General features: G+C 33.4%; 1 protein-coding gene across 1 annotated transcript; it reads right to left on the bottom strand.

Annotated features, from left to right (window-relative positions):
• Nucleotides 1-12,211: 12,211 nt before the first annotated feature.
• LOC141537924 (uncharacterized) lies at nt 12,212-14,742 on the bottom strand. The gene is made up of 4 exons (XM_074259130.1): nt 13,484-14,742; nt 13,095-13,415; nt 12,912-13,025; nt 12,212-12,333 (listed from the first exon to the last, which is right to left on the bottom strand). The coding sequence occupies exons 1-4, from the start codon at nt 13,929-13,931 to the stop codon at nt 12,212-12,214; spliced, it is 1,005 nt and encodes a 334-aa protein (XP_074115231.1). The 5' UTR covers nt 13,932-14,742.
• Between the last annotated feature and the right edge of the window lie 3,544 nt (nt 14,743-18,286).

Below are 18,286 nucleotides of genomic sequence, written 5' to 3'. Positions count from 1 at the left end.
GTAAGAACATAAGCATTTTGATCAGTATTTGATCTGATCAGTATCAATTCATGCTTGGCATTCACGATAATTCGTTGATAATCTTCAGCAAATCCAAGAATGAAACTCAGCGGTACTGAGACATCAAAGTAACCGCTATTATCAGTCAGCTTGTTGTCATCTTCATTAACAATCCAACCAGCATTTTCCAGAATATTTTGTTGTCCCGGACTCAGAGAAGCGTATCCTTTCATAACACTGGTGATACCAACATTCTTACATCTATCGATTTCTACACCATTGAGCTCATAACGTATCTCTTCAAACATATGACAAACAGCCATGTTGACCATCTTCGTAGTAGCACTTACAGCAGTACCATCAGCTTTCCTCATTCTTCCATAAAAATGTAATGTGCTCTTGCTAGGGAGCAAGCACAGATCTTGATGTTGAACAGCAATCCTGATTTCATCACTGTTGTTGAATATTGATGATGCATATGGTAAGTGTGAATGAGCTTCACAGTGTGCAATAGACTCATCGAAAATAAGATTTCCGCCATGGTATCACACAAGCTAGACAACAAAAATTTATTTTTATCTTGTGAATTTTCCACGTAATTTTAACCCTGGACTTTTTAGGAACTTTGCGTTCTGATATGTTAACACTTTCAGAGATTGATGTTGACTGGTAATCTTTGGACATCTTGTAAACCTTTTATACCCACTACCAGTCTTTGTCTCATATACGATACCCATTACAGACTTTTTATATGCAGTCTTATCATTATAGTCTCGCCACGGATATTTGCTATTCTCCCGTCTTGATCAACAATGCGGAGCCTCAAGTTGTGTATTGCTCGTACGGCGACTGGTAGGTAAATGATGTTTGTTGGCACTTCCACTATCTTATATCCTGCTGGAACCCTCGGGAAAAATTCATGGATTGTGTGATTCTTCTCACCATTGATGTACGATCCAGTAGTTATATTGCACTCGACTCTCAGAGCATTGATTTTCAATATTTTGACTGGTAAATCAGATTTATGTGCTGTGTTAGGTTCAAGCACGCGGTTGGTAAATCCAAGTAATGATCCAATGGAATCTTCAGGCTCAAAATTTATATATTGATCACATCTTATTTCACTTCTCAACTCATTGTTGTTTGCTTTTAAAGTGAAACTTAGTTCAGGTAATGTCTTGTTTATATAAGTTTCAATATCTTTAATTTCATAACTCCCTGTTGGTATAGTTATTTCTTGAAATCTCTTGATTGTACTTCTTTTGGATCTTTTTGATGACACATAAAATTTATTAGCACCAACATCAATATTTGGTATTGAATTAAATGTCAGGAGCTTAACGAGTCCAAGTACATAATTTTTGTTGGTGATAGCTCAATCGGCGGAAAATAATTTGCCTCCAGTATGGAGGAGTTTCCGGATAGTGTCAAGGTGAATGACTCTGCCATGACTGACGCTTGTTGTCCCGACTCACTTCAATTTATAGTTGTCCAGCCAGGAATTTTAAGCACAAATGTCCACATATGATTGTATCAAAGTCTTGATATCTTTTATGATTGTACTTTACGCTACCTACATCGAGATATTTCATCAAGTCTTGTGGGGGTTGTAGATTACCAAAACTGTCAAAGTAAATTACTTGATTATGATTCTTCTTGTATGCAACCCAGTGAGTTCCAGGTCCAAGTTTATCATCTAAATTTATTATTGCTGATTCGTTTGTCTTTGGTCCAGATTTTGGAAAATCATTTCTCATAAAAACTCCTCGAAAATTTGGAATTTTAAGCAGCTTGACATATTTTAATAAGTCGATGTTAGTCAGTGCTCGATGTGGTAGCTCTACTGGTTTTTTGACTTCTTGCAGCCAGCTCCTTCTGGGTATTGTTTCAGATAAAGTCCCATACCACTGCGGTAAGGTTTGAGGTATAATCCTCTACCTACAGCTATTTCCTCAATCTTCAAGTTGTGACGCTTCTTTTCAGCTAATTGATTTTTGGCTGCGCTGGCATCGTTCACAGCTTTTGCAACACCTGCAGCTCCACCTATTAGAGCACCAACCGCTGATAACCCTGCAAACAGGGGAATCAAGAATGGAAGTACTCCACCAATCTTTGATGGAACTGGTAGAATACGAGGCAATCGAACGTTTTTCTTCCCACCAACTTTCTTGACAGCTTTGCGGGCACCTCCAAGAGCTGTTTTAACTGGATCTCCACCAGGCTGCATAGACTTTTTAGCTTCATCAACAATCTGTCTCAGAGCAACATCCTTCTTCTTGGTTGTCTTTCTTTTGACTGTCTTACGCTTCATTGTTTTTCTTTTAATTGTCTTATGCTTTGTAATAGGTTTTTCTTTTTTAAGACCCATACCGAAACGTCTTTTCAACTTCATGATTTTATTCACACTCCAAGCAGCAGCTTTTTCACCAATAGCAGCGTCTCTTGCTTGAAATCGTTGCCACGCTTTCTCAGCAAGGATTTTATCAGCCTCGTGACGGGCTTCCAAATTTTCACGATTTTTAGAGTAAGCTATATCGTGTTCCTTACACGCAGAGTCCAAAGGATTTATGCCTGGATCACCTCGAGCTAACCTTTTGGCTAACTTTGTTCCCGGACCACAATACTGATATCCTGGTATGTGAAGTTCAAGTGGAAGCTTATTGATTATGTTTTTGAATAAACCTTCACCACGTCTGCTCTCAGACATGTCACATCAAAGACTGACTCGCTTATCTATATAAGCCGGTATATATACCTCTTGAGCTCAAAATCTAATCAGCAGTCATGGGCAGCAAATCAAGAGCTCAGTTGCCAGTTATCAATTTTGATCAAATTGTTCAAGGGACCGGTGTGAAACTCAAACGACACGGTGCATTACTTCCCAACAGTATCCGTGCAGTGTTTTGCGGACCATCAAACTGTGGAAAGACCAACGCTCTACTATCCCTTATTGTACATCCAAACGGTTTGAGGTTTGAGAATATATATCTTTACTCAAAGTCTCTTAACCAACCAAAGTATCAGTTCCTGGAGACGCTGCTTAAACAGATTGATGGTATTGGATTCTTCACATTCAGTGAGCATGAAGCTGTAATCAAGCCTGAAGATGCTAAACCTAACGCCCTGATGATATTTGATGATGTTGCTTGTGAAAAACAAGATCACATCAAGGCTTTTTTCTGCATGGGTCGACACAAGGATGTAGACAGCTTTTATCTCTGTCAAACTTATACACGAATACCGAAGCATCTGATTAGAGATAATGCAAACTTTCTCGTGCTATTCCGTCAAGATGAAATGAATCTGAAGCATATTTATAATGATCATGTCAATACAGACATGTCGTACAACTCATTCAGAGATTTATGCTCGGCATGTTGGAATAAATATGGGTTTGTGGTAATAGATAAAGACAGTGAATTGAACAGTGGTAGGTATCGCAAAGGATTCGACTGCTTCATTAGTATAAATTGAGGTACTTTAGAGTGTGATAGTCATACATGCTGTAGACGTTAACCTGTCAACATGAAGCCTGAAGAAATATCAAAGCAGAAAGATATTCTGCATCAGATATCTCAAGCCAGCAATGCCATCCGACGGAAGCACAAGATGTTGAAGTTGGGTAAAGATACAGCTGAGAAAGCTATGGAGGAAATGTTCAAGCCTATTGTGACACCACTCCAGAGTATAGTTGAATCTTCAAAGTTGAAAGGGGAAAATATTAAAAAGAAGAAAAACCACAGGTTGAAAAACAAGAGGTTGAAAAATCTTTATATGATGATCCAGAAGTATACAACAGTTTAATAACAGATAATGAAAGTTCATTTGAGAATACAGCACTTGCTATTACTCAGCCACCACCATCAACAAGTACTCCAGCTCGTAGAAATCCTCTTCTCACTAATTATCTACAACGTTTAAGTAAAAACATAAAGATAATGATATGAGATATGGTGTACGCAGAAAACGCGGTGAAATGCATATGGGTGATTCACCTATTTCATTTGCAAATGATACAATAACTGTCAAAGAAAAAAATTATCCAATAACTCCTGGGTTGTTGGAATTATTATTTAGAAAATCACCAGAGGATGCACTCATCACCCCAGATGATAAGAAAAAGTACTTGGACATAATTCAACATACCAACGCTCATAGGAAAAATTATGACCCAAATCGTACTATTTATGAAGATACAACAATCAAGTTCAATAAATACATTGCTGATTTTATCACCAAGTTCGGTAAAGGGTTACCAAAATATATGATTGCAAGAAAACAGAGATTACCAATGGACTATGTTTACTGGGATGATCCAAATGAACTAGTTGATCGTTTGCGACTACTTATGGCATCTCAAGCTGCTGGAAATCCAAGTCACACGAATGAAATCATATCAATTATTGAAGAGCTTAGGGAGGCTGGAGTTATATATTAAAAGCTTCTGAAATATTAAATCATTCACACGCTGACAGTCAAAGTGTTCATAACCATGAGCATCGATATATTTGGACGTCCACTGGACAATAACTTAGGTCAACGAGGGCCAGCTGGTAGAGGTTTCAATGTAACTTCTGATGGAAACTATAACATTGAGAATAAAAGGCTGTGCAATCTCGGTAATCCTTCAAATGAACATGATGCGGCGACAGTGCAGTTTGTACTGAGACAGATGTCTGAACTGAATAAAAGTATAGACAGTGAACAGAAAGAGATTATTTCACATTTACACTCTTAAATAGTAATACTGAAAGCTGCTGTGGGAAATTTGCAGACGACTATTGAGGAAGTTAAAGCAGTACTTTCCTCTCACCAAAATAATATCAAATATCTCACTGAGAAACTCAATGAACGACAAAAAGACAGTGATAGCTGAAGAGCTTCACAAACCAGCTCGCAGGAACTATAAACGTCGTCATGTTGACATCCGCGGTCTCGACGAGACTTGGCAAGCCGACTTGGTTGAGATGATTCCATATGCAACAGTCAATAAAGGATACAAGTATCTGCTTACAATCATAGACATATTTTCTAAATATGCCTGGGCAGTTCCAATTAAATCAAAGAGTGGTGGAGATGTCACTAGTGCTATGAAGTCTGTACTCCAGCAAGGTCGTGTTCCTAAGAATCTCCATGTTGATCAGGAGTTTTACAACAAAGAATTCAAAGATCTGATGAAGCAGTACAAGATAAATCTGTATTCAACATTCAGCAATCTCAAAGCATCCATATGTGAACGTTTCAATAGAACACTCAAGAATAAAATGTGGCGAGAATTTACAGCTCGTGGCAGCTACAAGTGGACTGATATACTTGATGACTTGGTGAATACTTACAACAACACCAAACACAGTACCATCAAAATGAAACCTGTTGATGTTACCGCTGCTCAGGAGAAACAACTATTGGAAAATATATATCAACCACTGAAAACCAAATCGAAGCAGAAGTTCAAAGTTGGAGACAAAGTCCGAATCAGCAAGTACAAGCATGTTTTTGACAAAGGATACACGTCAAACTGGACAACCGAGATGTTTACCATCAAGTCGGTGCAGAACACGAATCCAACGACGTACAAGCTCGTGGACTATCAGGATCAACCAATTGAAGGCGGATTTTACAACGAAGAACTCAGCAAAGTCAAATATCCAGATGTATATCTTGTTGAAAAAGTAATTAGAAAACGTGGAAATAAATACTATGTTAAATGGCTAGGTTTTGATACTAAGCATAATAGTTGGATCAATAAATCTGATATGTAAAACACAAATTATATATTGTTTTTATTTACAGAACCTTAAAACTATATTTACATTGTTTTTAATATTACAAAACTTTTTGTCTCTTATTATTATTTTCATCATCTACAATCTTTCTTTTCTTAAAAACTAGTGAGCCTTTATAACCCCAAGGCACAGTATCCGTGCTTGCCTCAATGAGTTGACGTTTGTCATCAGCCCAACTGAGAGCAAGTTTCTCTTGCTTTACTGTGTGCACTTGATGATTTTTACTTTTTATCATATACTGCTCTTTTCTTAACAATACATTTTCAAACAGACATCGTTTGAAGTCATCAAACGTGATGGTCTTCAAGGCTGATCCTCCGATACCCTTTGCTCGTTTCTTGATCCGATCTCTTTCCTTCTCAGGATCATGGATTTCGAAGGCGTACAGCTTGGCTCTGAGACCCACGAACTCGGACATGATTTTTCCATTGTTCTCGTCCTTCATGAGTCCCAGAACCTTTTTATTGACAAGAGGTATGTTGAAGACATTGTCGAGTGGGTAATCGGAGGTATCAAACCTTGAAATATCACGTTTGATGTCTTCATAGATGTTGGGTACATTAAATTGGTAAATTAAACTGTCAGTGTCAGTGTACAATAATTTAGAGGTTTTTGCATAATTTTCAAGCACATAATTATAGTGGAAGTCATAAATAAAAGTCTTGGATAAATCTAATATACTAAAGCCTACATATATTGGTTTGTTGAAGCAGACTCTAGCTTTTTTAAGTTCTACTATAACCATGTCTTCATCGAAAATTGTAAGGCTGTGGAAGTTAGGTCTACATACTAAATCGGATACATTATATCGACCTTGCCACTTCGTTCTCAAATATACATCTTTATATTTTCTTACATTTTCCATCGTCTTTCCGAAAACTGCGTTATTCATTAATTTATAAAAATTTTTTTCAAACTCATTTTTGATAGACCGGGAGCAGTATAGAAATGAAGTGCATCGAGATTGTACGTCTTGAAACAACTAAGTCTAAAGTTTTCAAAGACATCAGCCAGGAGAAGTACATCAGTCTTCAAGTACAAGTCTGAGTACTCACCTAACGTATTGATACCGATTTCATTCCAAACTACTTGAGCAAAAGCATAATTATCATCAGAAATAGTTGAGTTTTTTAATTTTGAATAAAATGATTCTTGGTCAGGTAATTGTCTCTCATCTAGTCTGTCAATGCTGTCAATGTACTCATACGGGAATACACCCTTACGTATTGCTAATTTAAATTTGTTAGGGTCAGGGTAGTGTAGTCGCGTAATCTGTTTGTCTTTGTCATCAAGGTATGAAGCTAATTTCTCTAAACTGGAGGTCATGAATCTAAAAGAGTCAATAAATCTTAAAGAGACTGAAGTATTTTTAACTGATTTTGTGAAAGAAATGTAACGCTCTTTATTGATTGGTAATAATGAAATTTCACCCTCAAATACTGTAGCTAAGGACTTAATTATGAAGTGTGAGTCGTAGCCGGATAAATTATGAAAGACAATTGGGATAATTGTAGATTTTTGATAATTAACGTTACATGATTTATGAGCTGCGTTTCTATAGTTACCGGTAAAGTGACAATGATCATAGACTTTATCTGTCGTAGAAGTGATTGGTTTTTCACAGATGTGACACTCAGTTGTCTGGTTGTGTCTATCTTGTTGCTCTCTGGTTAGGGGTTTCATTTTAATGGGATTCTTTAGAATTTTTCAAAGTCTAGAGCTAACGACTCTAATTGTTTAACGAACCAGTTGATGCAATCAGGAGAACGGTTTAATTGGAATCTAGACAGTGTGTTGTCATAGCTGCAATGCACATAGTAAGCAATACTGTGTGGAACATGTTTATGAACTATCTTTTCATCATCTCCTGGGGGTTCGAGTGTGCATTCAAGATCCACGTAAACTACAAACGGTACAGTATCTTTGGACTTAAAATCTTTGAATTTCAAAATTTTATTTTTTTCACTGGGAAATTCCATGCGGACTTTGTTAGATTTAAAACAATCTGCTCGGTGTTCTAAATAACATTTTTCTAATTTGAAATGATTCAAACAACGATCACAAATGTACAATTTATGTCTACCTAGAGTTATTTGACTTTTAATTAGTCCAGAAAGATTATGTATCAATGCAAAGTAATAGACTGACTCAATATTATCTAAATTATCAGTATAATTTACACTTTTTTTAATCATTAATAAATGAATTGTCGGTATTTCTGACTCGAAGTTACTTAAATATAACGGGATGATAGTACTTTTTTCAGACTTTTTACCCGTGAATTCTGAATCTATGCCGTATACGTTAAAGCTAAGGTCATTCATTTTTTCAAATTTTGGTACATCATCAAGTTTAATTGGAAATTGAATACCTTCATAGTTTAATCTAACGCTGAAATGACGGTAACTTGTAGGGTCGCCTGGAACCAATACTGGTGGATGCAAGGCAGCGTTGACACACCACAAGAAGCAGAACTCATCATTGTTCTGGATGTTCGTAACCGCATTCTTCTTGACAATATCTTTTGGCAATCTGACGAAGGTAGAGTTTCCAACTTGGGTTGGTGTGAATCGTGACATGGTCACCATCAAGCTGTTCGGTCCAAGCAGACTCCATCCGGAACCCTCATGCTCAAATTCTTCAATTCTTTGAAGTAATTTGTCGTAGACATGTTGACTAAACCAATCCTGAAGAGATGTGGCAGGGAGAATCTCACGGCTTTTAGTAATAAAAGATTTCCGCTCTTCAATATCTTGTTGATGTTTCCGGAATGTGCAGAAGAATTCCATATTCACTTTCAACCCTGCCAAATCTCTAAAGTCACTCTGCACCTTGTTAATGATGGTGTCTCGTGAGGCCTGGAGGAATGTTGCTGGATCTTTGTGATGCTGATTGATAACACATCCAGTCTGGATGTTGCCAGCAAAAGCATTCTCCAAGTCCTTCCATTTGACTCCTTGGTTGAGATCTCCACCAACAACTTGGTTACCGAGTCTGGAGAACTGATCGGGAAACCAGTTGAGTTGGTTGATGTGCGCTTGAACACTTCGTCTCACTTGAATTGTTGTTCCAGGATCCAGTAATATTATGTTGAAGTATTCAATGGTCTCGTTACACACTCGTGAACACCTTTCACGATGTTCATCAGTCAGCTGCTCTCCCAACAGATCAGCATACGAGGTTGCAATTGTATCCACCAAGTTTTTTAAAGCCTCAATGAGGTTAGGTTGGGCCATCTTGGAAAGACACACACTTAACTACTATCTATTTACACAATATTATAGGTTATGTACACTGTAAGTTATGTACACAGTTTATAGGCTATGTTCACTGTTTATGGGTTATATACTGTTTGTAGGTTATATACACACTGAATTTACACGAGAAAATACACTGTTGATAGGTTATATACACTGTTTATAGGTTATGTACACTTTTAAAGGTTATGTCACTGTTTATAGATGATGTACACTACACAATAGTTTTTGTACACTGGACTATACTCGCGTACTTCACAACATTGAACTTCACTATATTTTATAACACTGAATATTGTTTAATCACGAGAGATGTACTTCGTTTTTGTGAAGTACGGCTTGAGCGCGCTGCTTTTATAGCCAGAGGATACTACGCAGTTACCCCCACTCCTTTACCTCAAAAACGGTTTGATGACGTCATCTGCTACGCAGTTAGAAATAGAACAAAGAAAACTGTGCAGTTACGCAACCTTGAACAGGCTCAGACCTGTATGATGACGTCATCTACTACGCAGTTAGGAATAAAGCAAAGAGAACTACGCAGTTACCGTGACCTTGAACAGGTTCAGACCTGTTTAGAAGTAGACAGAAATCTCGACAGATGGCGTATCTTCTCGCATGTACTCCTCATACGTACAGTTTGAATATATTAATCTTTTCGGAATATAAACAATGAAATGCACCTGTGATCTAAGCAACTATTATTGATGCTGAGATCACAGGTGCATTTTTTAAGAAAATGGTGAATTCACAATTCAAAATGGCGGATAGCGGTGACCAGATGGCGGATTTCAGATAGCAAATTCAAAATGGCGGATTCAGAATGGCGGATTTCAGATAGCAGCCACCAGATGGCGGATTCAAATGGCTGATAGCAGCCACCAGATGACGGATTCAAAATGGCGGATTCAAATGACGGATTCACAATTCAAAATGGCGGATAAATTTTAAAAATGGCGGACAGTAAGATGGCGGCGGAATTCACCACCAGCGCCACCTGCAAAACCTCGACCATATCCTCAAACTGTCGATAAAACAGGTCGTCCACATCTACAGATGATACTTATCACGAACCTACAATCGGTAATGTAGATCCCTTAGTATGGACACAAACCCATAAGTCTGTTTACCGATTGAGTAGCACCCCCTGTTTAACTACTCCCCTAGTAAGATAATTTTTCTAGTTTAGTCATAATTTTATTTTATTAATTACATTGTTTTTTGTATTTTGTGATAAGGTTTTTGAGGAGGAAACTATCCTTTCGAGTAGTGATGATGACATTCCCGAAGTTCTCCAGGACAATACTTCTGTCAATCATCAAAAGCATCGTAGTATAAATTTTTTCTTGAAAAATGTTTTTTCAAAACTATTAATGATTTTATTTTGTTTTATTTTTTAAATTAACAAAAAACACTAATTATTAGAAAATTATTTGAAATATTGATAATACTATTTATAAACATAACGATATAAATTTCAGATAGTGAAATGATAATAAATAAGTTTTCGGAACTGTGTGCCGAAGTCAAAGACATAAAACAGACTCAAGCGGCTTTGATTGAACGACAGAACAACCGTGCAAATCATCATGGTGATGAGGATGATCCAGTAAACATTTTATTTTCTGCAAAATAAATATAAATATAAATATTCTCAACAGCTATAGAGTTGTGCGTCAGAGCTGATACACACTATAAGTTTACGCTGAGAAACTGATTTTCTTGACTTAAAATAATATTTTGAACGACAGAAAATTTTAGTAGTAAAATAATTTTTTGAAGCCAAGAAAATTTTTTTCTCGAGAACTTAGATTTTTACTTTACAATGGAAGTCTTCTGAAATTTTTTTTGTTGTTTTATACAGTGTATTTTTTTCTGTTGAAATTTATAAATTTCTTTAATTTAACTTAAAGTAATAAAATCAGAATTTTCATTTTTCTTTAAGATTGAAATTGGTCACCAAGGATCGAATGTATTTGTTTCTCGCAAACAATGGGATACTGCAGATACTCGTGATACATTTCATGGAATGGGTAAATCGTTAGTTGAGGCACTTTTTCCGGATGAAGTTTTATTGGCTAGTAATTTGCGTGGTGGTTCCAGTAAAATTAATAAAAATGCTCCAGTTCGCCCGGCATTAGATAAGAATATCATTAAAGCTGTTGAGGGTATATTTTTCTACAGTAACTAATGCTTTGAACTTGAACTGCTTCAAAATTAAAAAATTTCAACATTTGGATAATAATATAAAATATAATATATTAATGAAATATATGGGGTATTCCATGCCAAATCGACCACTTTTGACCCCGACCCTTTTCGATTTGGCCGAAAATTTTCCATCCTTTTCTACCCTATAAAAAACGGTTCTCAGAATTTTTTTGAATTTTTTTACTTAACTCCAAAAAAGTTATGAATTTTTCAAAAAAATGGCTTTTTTATTTTCAAATAGCCATAACTTTTTCAAAACTAAACATTTAGGTACCTTTTTTTTTTTTTAATTTTTGTTTTTTAGATGTACTTTCCGATAAAAAATATTAAAAAATTTTTGTAAGTCAATACATATGGAATTTTTCAGTTTTTTGACAAAAATCAATGATTTTTCGAAGTTCGACATTTTTTTTTTTTTATTTTTTTTTTCTAAAATAAACTTTAATCAATTCCACACTTATCCCTGTAGAACCCAGATTGGGCCGATTTCTCTTTCTATTTTTTTTATTCAATTGAAAAAATATTGTTAAATTTTCAAAAATGGAAAAAAAATTTTTTTTCATAAATTTTATTTATATAATGAGATAAATACAATTCAACGATTTTACGGCATTACATTCACAATTTAGAGGCTTCATCGATGACTGTTATTAGTAAGATCAATAATTGATGCAGCTAAAATTAATTACTTTTCTCTCTGTCGTTTAAATATTTTACAAATTCTGTGTTCATTCGAATTCGAAAAGTTTTTAACTAGTAAACAACCATTTTTGTCCGGAATTATACAATGTAGTTGTTGAGTTCCTGTAATCGGTTTCGTTTTCAAAAATCGATCATTTAAATCATTTACTGCTGTGTCATAATCTTCTTCTGGGGAAAACTTCACTATAATATTCGGCAAGTTATCCGGTGCAGAAGCCCATTCAAAAAGTTCTTCTGGTGTCGTTATTTGTTTGTCTACCGCGAGTTGGAGACTTGCTCTCGCTGCAAGTCGTTTGAGAATACCACCGATTCCATCACACGGACCTTTCCCATGGGCAGTCGCAAAAAATGCCATTCAGCAGGAATATTAAAATCATCTTTGTGGTAATATAAATTTACAAAGTTTTTAAAGTTTTTAAATTGTTGAGGAGCTCCATCAGAAAAATAATAAATCTTGTTACAACGTTCAGGAAGACTTTTCACGTAATCAGTTATTATTTCGATGAAAACATGAACAGCAACGGCATCATGTTTGTTAGAATCTGAGATAATTACAAAACTTTTGTGTTCAAGTTTGTTATTTACTGTATAATAAATAACGACTGGAAAACTGTTGCGTGATTATTATTCCAGTGAAAACCAGCTGCCGCATTTTGTACTACGAAGGCATAATTTTCTGCAAAATCACAAATAATAACGTATTCGTTTGGTTTCAATGTTTCTTTCAATGTCTTCAAGAATTGGGCTTGCTCCTTAGCAATGAACGAATGAGGTAGAAGAATTTCTAACTCACTACAAAATTTTTCCACAAATTCTTCTGTAGGCTTAATAATAGTTTCTAAACTACTTCTCGGTTTTGATATCCAATATTTATATGTAATATTCTCGATTTCCCGGTCCTCAAAACATTTTAGTAAAATTTTACTCAACTCATCGACCCCAGGACAGTTTTTACATCCACCTAAATAACACTGAAAAGATGGATTTTCACATATAATCATGCTCAAGTAATCGCTGTAGTGTTTAATGGGCTTTTCTGTGTTCCTTGTCAAAGAATAAATATTTGCACCTAAAATAACAGTAATTTAGTAAACTTAAAATTCACGCATTTATAATTATTAATTAATTTGATAATTACCAAGCATCATTAACTTTACGTTTTGATGAATCGTACACACGCAGATGGTGTGTGTTCCACTTGCCCCTGCTAACACACAATGTTTTGGTCGCAAAGAAGCGAATTTTGAAAATCCAATTCTCTCAGTAGGATTTATTTCACAGAAACATTGGTATAATTCTTTTAAGTTAGACAGGATAAGTCTTTTTTGGACGTGTATCCGATTACCATCATCACTTCGAATTGATACAAAGTCTTTCATACCGGGCATTTGAGCACTATACTCATCATCGTTGTAAAAATTTTCAACTTTTAATTTTACCTGATCAGTAATTGTCCTCCCTATACAAAAATGTTGAGTAATTTAGTTTTCAAGTGTATTTAAAACATCGATTTTACGCTACCCATACCTAATTTCGATTCAGGTGTAGAAAGTAAACCCGTTTCTTCAACCAAATTTTTTGCTACTCTTGACAAATGTCTTGATGTATTCATAGTTTCACAAATACGTCTCTCACTCCATTTTACAGGTAATAATGTTAAAATTTGTATTTTCAAAGACTTATCAGTTTCTTTATCGTTGAATTTATCATACAACATTTTAATTAGAGAGCGAAAATTTTCACCATCGTCATCAATCGATTCTTCATCTGAAGAAGAAAGCAAAACTTTTTTAAAGCTGTCGGATACCCGATTTATTTTATTGTTCAAAAATTGATTATCATTCAATTTTTTCGATGGAATCGGTGATTGATTTAACAATTCTAATGCATGGTTTATTACGGGTAATTGAGTTGCAGCGCTAACTTGGGATTCTGAGCTTGATTGTGATGCTTTGGGTTCGCTATCAAATGACATGGAACCTTAAAAAATAATAGTGAAACATATAGCTACTAGAAATGTATTCAAGTAACGTATAAATAATTAAAAAAACTTACGGAATGATAAGGATAATGGGAGATCCATGGCAGTTGTATTACTATCATTATCAGCCTGATCATTGTTGTCATTATTGTCACTATAGTTGTCTTCACGGTCACTTACATCAGCACTAGGATCATTACGAGCATTTGTTTGTTGCTTCACTAACTCTGAAGCTTTTTTTCGACATGAACTGCATAATAAATAATTATCATCTAATCCTAACGTTACTTTCATAATATCAGTCGCCGGACGTAAACCAATTTTTTTAAAATGAGATTCCAACTCAAAAGGATTACAACACCGATCAAACACCTTTTTTGACGCCATAAAGACAAATTAAAAAAGCGCTTATAAACTAGAGAAATTATTTATTTATACAACAAATGTAATGACAATCTTTTATAAAACACTAGATTGCACAAAAGATTTATAGGTTATGTTTTAGATCTCAAAATGAAAAAGCCGCACTTTTAATCAAAACATACTAGCTTATAGCATCTAGTTTACTGGCTATAGGTAAGTCGATAATTGTTATCCCTAGTTTATCGATCTAATTGATATATTAAAATTTGAATCTTACTAAATACAGTCATCGATGAAGCCTCTAAATTGTGAATATAATGCCGTGAAATCGTTGAATTGTATTTATCTCATTATATAAATAAAATTTATGAAAAAAAATTTTTTTTCCATTTTTGAAAATTTAACAATATTTTTTCAATTGAATAAAAAAAATAGAAAGAGAAATCGGCCCAATCTGGGTTCTACAGGGATAACTGTGGAATTGATTAAAGTTTATTTTAGAAAAAAAAAATAAAAAAAAAAAAATGTCGAACTTCGAAAAATCATTGATTTTTGTCAAAAAACTGAAAAATTCCATATGTATTGACTTACAAAAATTTTTTAATATTTTTATCGGAAAGTACATCTAAAAACAAAAATTAAAAAAAAAAAAAGGTACCTAAATGTTTAGTTTTGAAAAAGTTATGGCTATTTGAAAATAAAAAAGCCATTTTTTTGAAAAATTCATAACTTTTTTGGAGTTAGGTAAAAAAATTCAAAAAAATTCTGAGAACCGTTTTTTATAGGGTAGAAAAGGATGGAAAACTTTCGGCCAAATCGAAAAAGGTCGGGGTCAAAAGTGGTCGATTTGGCATGGAATACCCCATATAGAAGAAGAGCTCCAGTTGTTTTGAAACACGAAATCAATATAACATTTTTATTTCGACCAATTATTTATTTTTTTTCGTTGAACTTCATCAGATACTAAACAATTTAAAGGAAAAAAAAAATTCAAAAATGTCAATTTTTGAAAGAATATTTTGATCCCTGAAAAAAAGTGTTTGGAAAAATACCAAAAAAAAAATTAAATTAATATTTCGGAAATTTTTTAAAAATTGTTCAGTTTTTGATACGCAAAAGAAATTTTGATTTTGGACACTTTTTAAATACAATTATCTTTGTTCAAACGATATTTTTTTCGCTAAAGGTAAAATTTTATCATAAATCCGCCGTGGAAATGAATAATTTAACAATAAAATTTCCAAAAATGTTTATTTATCGATTTTTTATGGCTAAAAAACAGTGAAGCTCCCCTTGTATATAATTACTCATATTATACAATAATATTCTGTATGATATACAACCGTAATTCAAACCAATCACCAACATTTTAACCCTTGAATTTCTTAAGTTATTAAACGTGTGTAATTACAGAAGCTGTAATGAATAAATTTTGTCGACATTACAAGCGCGGGTTATTTGGAACAGCCATCAACAACATGCTTGAAGACAAACGTCGCAAAAATCGAGTGGCCGCTGAGCCTAATGAAGTTGAACACGAGAATCATTAGGGCCAAACATTGAATGAAGTTTATTCAATCAATATGATTATTTATTCCACAAATATTTATTTATTTATCAAACATGTTTATTTATTTAATCAAATTATTGATATTTGTTAAATTAATTAATTAAAATAAATTTTGAAATTCAATAAACTTATATGGCAATTACTTATACATATACAGGAATTAAAAAAATAATAATATTAATACATAATATTAAATATGATTAAGGATATATTATAAAATATATGACTTAAAATATATAATATAATATATTTCTGAAAATATACAGTAACATATATATTCAAAAATATATAATAAAATATATGTTAAACAATATATACAATAATATATGATTTTAAATATATAACATTATATACATAAATAATCTATGTACAAAACTATAATAATTATATATTTAATCGGCGAAAACAACTATATGTTATTTTATAAAATTTTATATACAATTAAATATATTATCATATAATTTCCATATATTTTCCAATATATTTTTTTCATATATTTTTTTTTCATGCGGGTACATTTAAAAATTCAGTTCTCCAATACTTCAAGCATGAATCGAATGATTTATGTCAGGTCTTGTTGAGTACATTCTCTAGTTTCTATAAAAAAATATCGTATACCCCTAGACGGCTGAACCTTGTTTTATTTCATAATTAAAAACAATGACAATTCCAGTAAAATTACAATTTTCAAATCGTCACCAAACATTTCATCTTAAAGTTAATGACTTTTCAAAAATTGCTTATTTTAACCGCTTAGTACACATTTCTGACTACTCCAAATTACATAAAAAATGCAGGAAAGTGTTCTGTTTTATATCTAGAATAATTCCTCAAGTGGATTTTTTCGGCCCAAACTCTGGCAATTTCCTATAAATATTTAAATATTCGTAAAATCGATGAAAATCATTATTTTCCAATTCAATTATGAAGTTGCTTATTCTTTTTTTTATTGCTTATGCTGGCCATATTAATTTATTACACGATTAAAATTACGTAAATGTAACGTAAAAAACTCAACAAATATTTTTTCAATATAACCATTATATACTGCGTATATTTTTATTTTGAAATTTTTCTTTTTGATGTTTAGTTTTTTCTATTACATGTGAAAATGTGATGTTTTTTAACTAAAAAACGATCAAAGTTAAATAGTATATATAAAACTTTCGGAAATCATTTAAATTCTACAGTTCATTACTTTTGCCATCTAGCAGTCAATACTGTAAACGAATATTATATTAATTATTTTCCGAAGTTGCAGTTCTGTATTTCTCACACTTGTGTACTATGTCAACCGTTTACTAATTTCATAACCGCAATTTCGATTAAATTTAATTTTATTCAAACAACTAGTGGAAATTATTGGAACATTTTATTACCTCTGTTGTATCCAAAATTTATTACCCAAATTTTAAGAAAAATGGAAGTCTGTGATGTAGGAAAACTTACGTCTACTAAGTGTCACTTGACTGATTACTCCAATTTGAAAACCCTACATAATATTGATCAATTTTCAAATGAAGATCGTTTACTATTGAAGCTTAGACTCAATAATGCTAACAATATTTCAAAAATTTGTGATCACCATAAATGTGATTATTTGAATTATTATAGTGTGAAATTTCGTAAATGTTGTGATCCATTCCAAATCCACAAAAAAAATGTTCGTGGTGACTTAAGAATTTTAAGTTTGGAGCTTTGTTTGAGTATTTCAACTAATCTTTTGTTGAAGCTTATTCCTGGTGATAAAATATGCAAACGATGTGAAAATAATTTACGTCAAAAAATCTCATCTCAAGAAAAAAATAATTGCAGTACATCGCAAGAAACCACTGACCAAATCGATATGATTCAAGAAGGTACTGTTTATGATGAAAAAGAATTACGACGATCTGCTCGGCTTAGAATTTCAGAGATGAATAAAACTACTACCCAAGAAATTATTCATTGTTCTCAGAGTACTAACTCTACTAATTCTATTTGTATAACGTCGAGTGGCTCTGAATTTATGACTGCAAGTCAAGATAAACAAGATATTAATCACATTTTGAGTACTCTAGATTTACCTTTATATGAGCAGCAAGCACTTTATAAAACCAAACATCAAGTTCAAGCTGAAAATTTAGTTCAGGCGGTCTCTGATAAATTCGCCGAAAAATTATCTCAAGTAGCAGACTTGAATATAACAATACCCGATCCAGTAAATACTAATTTATATCAAGATAGTTTTGCGTTAAGAGAAATGATTATGAATTTGAGATATTTCTATGACAACGCCAAAACTCTTTCGGAAAAATTGGAGTATTTATCTTTGTTACCAAAACACTGGACATTACCGAAAGTTTCACAGTATTTCAGTTGCACGAATTATATGTGGTTAAAGTTGAATAAATTTAGATAAATGCAAGGTAAGTTA

This window comes from Cotesia typhae, unplaced genomic scaffold, assembly GCF_013202065.1.
Source record: "Cotesia typhae breed Kobodo isofemale line unplaced genomic scaffold, CoteBio_Ctyphae contig_20, whole genome shotgun sequence".
NCBI classification, from domain to species: domain Eukaryota; kingdom Metazoa; phylum Arthropoda; class Insecta; order Hymenoptera; family Braconidae; genus Cotesia; species Cotesia typhae.
This window is presented reverse-complemented; position numbering and strand designations above follow the sequence as displayed.